Raw genomic sequence first — 10,000 nt, forward strand, 5'->3', positions numbered from 1 at the left:
GTAGTGTTGATTACCGATTAGCTTAAGGCTTATCATAGCACTTGAGCTAAAATGAATGAGGGGCACTTCTGGAAGCAGCACTAACACACTCTGCTGAACAGAAACACAAGGGCTTTTACAATACTAAAGGTCACATGACGCAGTTTGAGGGCTACCTATTGCAGTGTTTCCCAACCCTGTTCCTGGAGGCACACCAACAGTACATATTTTGGATGTGTTCTTATCTGACCCATTAGAGTCTCTTCTTATGTTCTGATGAGTTGATTCAGATGTGATTAGGGAGAAACTGAAAGTCTGTACTGTTGGTGTGCCTTCAGGGACAGCCCAGCAAGCACACAACGTCATAAGACGTTAATATTAGGTTAGATTTAGGTTGTGATGTCAGGTGACCAAAATTCAATGTCTAGCCAGCGTCTAAGGACAACGTTATTTTGACATCTAATAACAATGTCAAATGATGCTTACATTTGGTTGATTTTAGGTTGTGTTGGAAAGTCTTAAACCATATTTTAAATCATATTGACATCTTAAACCATATTGACGTCAAATACTGACATTTATTCATCAGTTATGGCAACCAAAATCCAACGTCTGATAGACGTCATAGTGGTAACGTCCACACAAACGTCAAACACAACATCATTAAAGGTTGATATTTGGTTGATTTTAGGTTGGTTGTAAGACATTGACGTTGCGCTGACGTTGAGTTCTGATGTCAAATACTGACATTTATTCATCAGTTATGGCAACCAAAATCCAACGTCTGATAGACGTCATAGTGGTAACGTCCATACAACGTCAAACACAACTTCTATAGAGGTTGATATTTGGTTGATTTTAGGTTGGTTGTAAGACATTGACGTTGAGTTCTGATGTCAAATACTGACATTTATTCATCAGTTATGGCAACCAAAATCCAACGTCTGATAGACGTCATAGTGGTAACGTCCATACGTCAAACACAACAGCATTAGAGGTTGATATTTGGTTGATTTTAGGTTGGTTGTAAGACATTGACGTCGGGCTGATGTTGAGTTCTGATGTCAAATACTGACATTTATTTGTCAGTTATGGCAACCAAAATCCAACGTCTTTTAGATGTCATGGTGGTAACATCCACACAACGTCAAGCTGTAACATCATTAGATGTTATTTGGTTGATTTTAGGTTGGACAATGACGTTGGGTTCTGAGGTCAACCTGACTTTTACTTCCAAACAAAATGCAATGTCCCCACAACTTTGGGTTACAACTTCAATCTGACGTCATGTAGCCTGCTAAGAAGGTTGGGAAACACTGTCCTATTGGTGCGTTTGACATTTGATGAATGTAAAGCCACAGCCTTAACCTGAAAACCTTGCTAAGATTTGCATTTTCACATTCTTCTGCAATGCAAAAAAAAAACAAAAAAACACAACAGCTCAGAGCTAGGAGATCATCATAGTCTGAAATGACGTTATGCGTCAGTTTTTATAGAGAAACGCGCCTCATTCAGACCCAAAGAAACTGGTTACTGCTACCAAAGAAATGGAGACACAACATGCCTGTGAAACAGTGAATAAACAATCACAAATCTTCCCAAAACCATGTGATACCAACCCTAAACACAGAGCTGATGAGTTCCTTTCAGAAGACTTTTGATTTCATTATTTCTCCACTCTTCAGTGTGATTTGCTTGTCGATGTCGTTTGTCAAATGTTCGGTTTTTCTCAAACTCTACCACAGCGTTCACCTCATGAAGGAACATGAGATTTATTTCTGCTTGTCAGTCTTGATGAATCATATATCCTCCATTAATGACCCAAATCAAACACGGTTTTGAAACTTTAGGATGTCAGTAGTTCCAATAAATGAATTCAGATTTTTAGCGCTTTATTTGAGCAACTAATGTTTCGGACGTCTCGTTTCCTAGTTTCCAAAAGTGTTGCTGCTATCATGAGGTGTTGAGAAAGCCATAAGATGACCTTCATGAAGCTTTACTTTCAACAACGTGCCTCTTTTGTTTCTGATGCAGTCGTAGAGATAGTTTGTGATGTGGATGTTGTGAGTTTTCAACACATGGCGTGTCTCTTTAAACATGTTTTTTTTTATTTATATACAGTAACAGGTTTTGTACAGGTCACTGAAGAAATGGTTTGATGGTTTGTTTGCATGTCATTTGTCTTCCTGTGCCACGCTTTTCTGATTTCCTGTTACCGGTGTTTGTTTTTTTATGAGAAGAAAATTGTTTTTGTTTTTACATTTTAGAAGAAATGAATTTCCTTTTTAATAAAATCTTGTTTGTATTTTGTTGGATTTATTTCTTCAAATTCACAGAGCATCAGCGGTGCTTTTAATTATGCAAATCCAGCAATCATGCTCATTATTTAATAATAATAATACTAAATTCTACCATGTACACAGACTGTTTATTCATTTATTTATCAATTCAGTTCAAATAATCTGTCGTATCCTCTCCGTACACACCAGACACTTTCTTAGACAGCTTATTTTAATCCATAGCCACCCTGCAGTGCAAGACCGGTTACTGACTGAAGCTTGGCAGGGATGAGCCTGGTCAGTACCTGGACGGGAGACCACAACGGGGACGGGGGAACACTAGGTTGCTGTTAGGAGTGGTGTTAGTAGCCGCATTTCCACTATGGGGCCAGTGCGAGCCAGGGCTTTAATCGGGCCAGGCCGGGCCAATAGCCCGGGAGGTTGAGAAATGAGGCCGAAATCATGTCGCGTTTCCACTGTCGGGCTAGTTGCTCGCAGCGCGTCACGCAAACACCGCCCCCAGAACGTCCCCCGAATCAAACGTCACACAACCCGTCACACAACCCGCCCACTTCAGCGGGAACAAAACACTCAAATTATAACCACAAACACAACCTGGCATCACTACGAGAGCTGGAAGATGGAGAACACCGAAGCGATTGCTTTTTTACTGTTTGTGGTCTGTTGGTGTAAGGCCAGACAGCGATCCCTGGATAAGGACATTCGAGTTCGGCGGCATTTACTTCGAACACAGATTTTTCTTAGTGAGTTGATCAAGCGCGATAGCAAAACAAATGTAAGGGAAGAAAGCATCTTGTCTCCTCTTTACCTGACAGGAAAACTCCGCCTTTGTACGTAACCCCGCCCCGAAGCCCCAGTTGGCCCTCCTTGGCCCAAGGTATTCGGCGGGCCGAAAAAGGCTGGACGCTGGCCTCAAGGAAGCCCCGCTTTGGCCCGATTACGCCCCGGAAGTGATAGTGGAAACGCGACTGGCCTTGGCTCGCTCGCTTTAGGCGCGATAGTGGAAACGCAGCTAGTGAGGCCAGCAGGGGGCGCTCAACCTGCAGTCTGTGTGAGTCTGGGTGACATCTTTCAGATGAGATGTTAAACCAAGGTCTTGACTCTGTGTGGTCAATATAAATCCCATGGCACTTCTCGTAAAGAGTCCTGGCCAAATTTGTTCCATCAGCCCTTACCATCATGGCCTCCCAATTATCCGAATTGGCTATCACTGTCTCACCACTCCACCTACAGTATATCTGGTGTGTGGTGAGCGCACTGGCGTGGAGCTGCACACTGGTGGTGGTGTGGAGAGACCCCCCTCATGACTGTCAAGCGCTTTGAGTGTATGGACACGACAAATGTGCTATATTATATTATATTACATCATTTATTTATCAATTCAGTTCAAATAATCTCCGTAAGCACCAGACACTTTATAAACACTTCTGAGAAAACTGCAATTCTGAGTGTGCTCAAACAAGTGAGTGGGCTTGACAAACCACTTGTAGGTGAGGCTATTTTCCTCTCCATATGCACCAGACACTGCATGTTTCTGGGAAAACATTGCATAATACTGAGTGTGGCTTGGAAAAACTAGCAGACTTGTCATGGCATCTGTATTTGGCTGCTCTCTGATGATCTGAAGTGCTTCTGTCCTCTTTAAAAGTAGCTTTGGATTAAAGCATTTACTAAAGGAATGAGTGTAAATGTCACATACACCCATCACTCTCGGGTTGTTCAGTTAAATCCCCTTTAATTTCGATATCAATCTCTGTTTTCCCTTTGTCCGTCTGAATTTATCATTTTACACAGAAATTAATCACACATGATGCATTCCTACAGCATGTTTGCTTTACAGACTCGATCTTTCTGTGATTTCATGTTTCTGTGCACTAATATTTCATAGAGCTCAATGTAAACATGTACAGTAAGGGATACAGTATGGGTAGCAGAACAAGATATTCAGTACAGTATAGGTTTAAAAGACAGAACAATGTGACTTTTGATACTACAGTCACGGATTGTGATAAGTTTATAAGACAGTTTTGGAATTATTAGTTTTTTTTGACATGCAGCGATATAATATAGAGTAAAAACTGAATTAACTCTGGTATGAAAATAATAGAGCTTAATATAAACTCAACATTCTGAACAAATTGAGCAAATTACGACACACAGGACAAACCTAAATACATCATGTCCAATTCTGCATCTTCTTTTAAAGGATTAGTTCAAGTTTGCTGTTAATTTACTCACTTGAGATGACTTTTTTCTTCAGTAGGATAATAAAGAGGACTTTTATATCTCAAACTGTGGTGATTCATATTATAAAAGTCAACTTACCAGCACTTTTAGAGTAAAAAAAACCCCACAGAGGCAAAACAGAATTAATACTCGTGTCTCTTGATGATGCATTGATGAATAATGAAGAGAAACAGTCAATCTGTGCCAGAAATTGAACGTTAGGTATTAATTATTATTATTTTTTGTACTCATTTGACTTCAGTATAATGTCAGTAGTGTAATAATGTAGTGTTTCCTGTATATGCTTTTTTTTAACTCTTAAATTATGTTAATTTGCATTGATGACCATGAATAAACACTGGCTTTTTACCATTCTCCTCATCTTCCTTGATATATATACACAATTACCCTCTGCACATCTGAGAAGAAAATAACACTTGCAGTAACAAAAGCTATTCGCTCGTATGGACACACAAGAACATTACATTTAATCATTAAATAGCTTCTAATAAATAATCAGTGATTCGTTTTACAATCACACGCCTTTTGTTTACAGTAAACATATCTTCTTTGGGTGAGGATGCTTGTGTGGTGTCGAAACATCCCACAAGATTTAAATGTATTGATTATTAAACTACTGAGATCTTTCATGGGAATTTGTGGAATCTAACTATACAAAAAAGTCTTCTGATGCTAATTTGCCTTATTAATTTAATGTTTAAGCATTTTAGAGCAATCTAATAAAGTCAGCTTTAACCAAATATGAACCGACTGATTACAATGTCATTTATTTAAGTTCAAATGCCTTAAAGCAGTGTTTCCCAACCCTGTTCCCAGAGGCACACCAACAGTACATATTTTGGATGTCTCCTTTATCTGACCCATTAACTTCAGTGTTTGGAGTCTCTGATGAGTTGATTCAGGTGTGTTAGATTAGGAAGAGGTTGAAATGTGTACTATTGGTGTGCCTTCAGGAACAGGGTTGGGAAACACTGCCTTAAAGGTCTCATGAAGTGCTTTGAAATGTGCACTCTTCATTCAAAATGTAACGTAATTAATCTCAAGTGACAAACTGCAAGCTTTGGATGTAGAAATCAGGTTTATGTGTTTGAAATGTTAATTTTGGAGCACACTAGCTTATAGATAGCATTAAAACTAACATACTGATACTAACATCTAAAAAACGTCATTTCACAGGACCTTAATAATAACCCCGAGTAACACTTCAGGGTTTTTCCGATGAGGGCTTTATAAAGAGTTATTAAATAAAAACACTGACATCCTCTGAGAACACTTGCAGTAGATTCTCCTTAAAGCTGAAGGCCACGTGCTGTTCTAGAAACAGTGAGAGATTTGTTCATCTATTAAAGGTGCACTATTGATCTAATTTTGCAGAATAATGTTGATGTGCAGTCAAAGAGAATATTATCGCCCTGTTCTGAAATTTGACTTCTTTTTCAAATATTTCCCAAGTGCTGTTTAAAGGTGCAGGATGGAAGTTTGACACCCAGTGGTTGAACTAGGTATTGCACTCCTGGATCAAAACAAACGCAAGCGCAGGTTGCCAGATTGAGGACAGGAGCGAGTGATTTAAACTGTGTTAAAAGCAACGGCACCCGATAGAAGGAATATTCTCCATATTAAAATGAGATCTGTTCTGACCAACACCTCACATTGATATATTAGAAACGACTTCAGGTGAACAGGTGAACAACAAAAAACTGACAATGATGACCTCAGGTACACCTCATGTGCTTTATTCAGTGTTAAATGCTAATAATGTGAGTTTGAATGCCGTTTCACATCATATTTATTGTCATAAACTGAAAGCAGCAGCAGATAGTTCAGCTTAGATCCTAAAAATAAAATAAACCATTTGAAACTGAACTTGAGAACTAAACGCATATCAGTGATTCAGCATCTACATTTAATAATGCTAAAGAGGGTTAATATGTATTCATTAGACTAGAAATCTTACCATTTCCTGAGTGAGTGCACTATTTTGTGCTTCTGAATGGCTGTATTTACATTTCTGTCGAGTTTCGTCTGGTGCAAACAGCCAAATTGCTTATAACTGTGTATCTCGTCACGTAGCGTGTTGTTAGGACACGCGGTTATAATGTAACCTGCTTACCTATTGTTTACGTTCATAATATTTATATCATTTGCTAATCATAGCCTCATGTGGAACTCTGAATCTGCATCTTATTTCGGGGCTGCTACTGTTCACCTGAGGTCACATTTTGGTCACAGACGCAAGCTTTTAGAGCCTTGAATGAATGAAATATGATGTTTTCCACCAAGGCAACCCGGCGTGCTGAAATATAATTGGCTAAACTGGCTAAAATCACAGGTTAAAATGACCAAAACAAAGGCAGTGTTCCGGCACGGAAAACACACTTTCACAGCAGAATATCTGACTTCAGCATTGTCTTTCAGATAAACAAGAATGGTCACTGAGCATGTTTCTGAAATATCTGTAAACATATGATGGTGTTTATATGCTTTAGAAGAGTCAAACACTTACATACAGCACCTTTAATAGACCAAGAACATTTGCCCAGTATTTCCTATAATATTTTTTTCTTCTGGACAAAGTCATATTTATTTTAGTTTGACTGGAATAAATGCAGTTTTTAAACATTTTTTAAAGGTCAATATTTAAGAAATTATATATATTTTTCAGTTGAATACAGAACTATCCACTGTTGTCCAATTAGAATAGTTAACCTAATTAACCTAGTTAAATTGCACTTTAAGCTGAATAGTATCTTGCAAGATACCTTATAAAATATGTTAATATCATGATTTCAAAGACAAAATCAGCTATTAGAAATGAGTTCAAACTATTATGTTTAGAAAAGTATTTTTTCAGCACTTGAGAAATCTGAAAAATAATCATATAATTCACAAATTGGCTAATAATTTTGTATATACAGTTGAAGTGAGAATTATTAGCCCTTCTGTATATTTTTCCCCAATTTCTGTTTAACAGAGAGCAGATTTCTTCAACACATTTCTAATCATAATAGTTTTAATAACTCATCTCTAATAACTGATTTATTTTCTCTTCGTCATGATGACAGTAAATAATATTAGACTAGATATTTACCAGTATTCAGTTTAAAGTGACATTTAAAGGCTTAACTAGGTTAATTAGGGTAAAGTTAGGGTAATTAGGCAAGTCATTGTATAACAGTGGTTTGTTCTGGAGACTATCTAAAACAAATATAGCTTAAGAGGGCTAATAATACTGAGCTTAAAATGTTTTTAAAAAATCAAACCTGACTTTCTCCAGACTTTCTCCAGAAGAAAAAATATTATAGGAAATACCGTGAAAAATTCTTGCTCGTCATTTGGGATATATCTGATATTAACTCACAGGAGGGCGAATAATGTTGACTTTAACTGCACCAAAAAAAAAAACGCATGTAACACCACAGGCCCCGCCTCTTTTGGTATATCAAGCTATAGTAACAACAAGCCACGCCCTCATGCTTCTGATTGGTTGTGAGTGTTTCCTCCCCCCCCAATGTCTCAGTGCACCTTTAATCCTGTGTGTGACGATGGTCATTCTCGGCCCTGTCCGAACATCTGCAGCAGGAAGGTGAACAGATACACGATGTCCAGATACAGGCTGAGCGTGGCGAACACGTACTCTTCAGGACTCAGAGTGTACTGCTTATTCCCCATCAGCAGCTGCGTATCAAAGGCTAGAAACTGAGACACACACACACATATACACACACACGGGTCAGTCTGACTTACAATACTAAATGTAATATAGCTTTGCATTGTGTTCAAGCATTTTTATTTATTTACTTATTTTTTAAGCCAAAAACGATTTACAGAATACACTGGTAAAATGTTTTGAGTGCAACAATACACTCCACATCTATAATCCTCTTAGTCTACGCTGATATTATATTCATACCTTCTAACACTCCCGTTTTTCCTGGGAGTCTCCCGTATTTCAGACCCATCTCCTGTTTTGTTCGGTCTCCCAGAAAACTACCGGAATTTAATTCCCCCTACCCCCCCCGTCAGCTTTTTGGTTCAGTCAATAACACCCCCGGATCGCCGACATTGGCTACCTGAAACCTGGTGCATAACCCCCCATCCACCACTCCCCCTTCTTCAGTTCGCGCACCACATTAACCAATCCCACCCCACCCACCCACTTTTCATAATTTCCAGCATGCCACTTACATATACCCACCCTTTCACCAGGGCTGCTGTTTATGCTAATGAGTGAGAGATGGTCACTAGTGGGCGGAGCTTTCCCTTCTGATGACACGTACAAAGGGAGAATGTCAATCAAAGTGTTCCTGCAGACTGTTTCTATCAAGTCTGATTATAAACAATACAATTAATTAATGTTTCCCATTTAAATTACACTCTTTAAACCCTTTATGAAAGTGATTTGGAATGTTAATTATTGTGTAATGCGCTTTACAAATCAACTTGAATTGAATTGAACAATCGTCTGTGTTGAACCTGCTTCTCACCATGGTAAAGACAATGGCTCCTATGCTGGAGTACACCGCGTGCAGCCAGGGCACGTAGCCGAAGGGAACCACAAAACTCATGACGATGGCGCAGAAAAGCATCACCATACACAGGATGAAGAGCAGACCTTGATAAGACGTGATGTCAATCTGGAGAACAGAAGGTGCGTCAAAATTATTTGCCTTCATGTAAATTTCTTCTTCAAATATTTCCCAAATTATGTTTAACAGCAAGGATTTTTTCACAGTATTTCCTATAATATTTTTTCTTCTGGAGAAAGTCTTATTTGTTTTATTTCGGCTAGAATAAAAGCAGTTTTTAATTTTTTTTAAAGCCGTTTTAAGGTCAATATTATTAGCCCCCTTAAGCAATATCTGTTTTGGATTGTCTCCAGAACAAACCACTGTTATACAATGACTTGGTTTACCTAATATTCGAAGTATTAAAGCCTGCGCAGCTAGACTACTCAACAGCTTCTTCCCACAGGCTGTTAGAGCCCTCAACTTCAGTCAATTTACCCCCTCTGAAATCTCATCCATGTTGCACTGCTTGCTTCAACCTTTAATACTTCTGTTGCACAATATCCAACCTTAAATACCTCTGTTGCACAATATCCTGCACAACATTGTTCAGTCAAAAATGACATGTAAAAGTACATGTAAAGCCTGTCTTATGTGTATAGTTAAAGAGCCCATATTATACATGAAATAGGGTCATATTTAGGTTGTAAGGGTCTCCAACAACAGTCTAATATGCATGCAAGGTCAAAAAACACTTTGATGGTCTTATAATATGCATTTATTTTTACCTAATTATCCCACTGACTCCCATATGAATCGTTCAGTGATTCATTTGTTCCCAAACCCCTCCTCAGCGCGAAGCTAATCTGCGCTGATTGGACCGATGACAGCCTGCTGCGATTGGTCGACACAGACAAGGCTTCAGCGTGAGACAGAGTGAAATGCCCAGCTGCTAATCTACAATAT

General features: G+C 38.6%; 1 protein-coding gene across 1 annotated transcript in view; it reads right to left on the bottom strand.

The window, feature by feature from the left end:
- Positions 1 to 8,075: 8,075 nt before the first annotated feature.
- Positions 8,076 to 10,000, bottom strand: part of faim2b (Fas apoptotic inhibitory molecule 2b) — a 12,797-nt gene continuing 10,872 nt past the window's right edge. The window contains exons 10-11 of the mRNA XM_056468334.1: positions 9,014 to 9,163; positions 8,076 to 8,225 (exon numbers count right to left, since the gene is read on the bottom strand). Of these exons, the coding sequence (XP_056324309.1) occupies positions 8,076 to 8,225; positions 9,014 to 9,163 (300 nt within the window). The remainder of the gene's footprint in view (positions 8,226 to 9,013; positions 9,164 to 10,000) is intronic.

The sequence above is a fragment of the Danio aesculapii genome, chromosome 11 (assembly GCF_903798145.1).
Source record: "Danio aesculapii chromosome 11, fDanAes4.1, whole genome shotgun sequence".
In the NCBI taxonomy this organism is placed as follows: domain Eukaryota; kingdom Metazoa; phylum Chordata; class Actinopteri; order Cypriniformes; family Danionidae; genus Danio; species Danio aesculapii.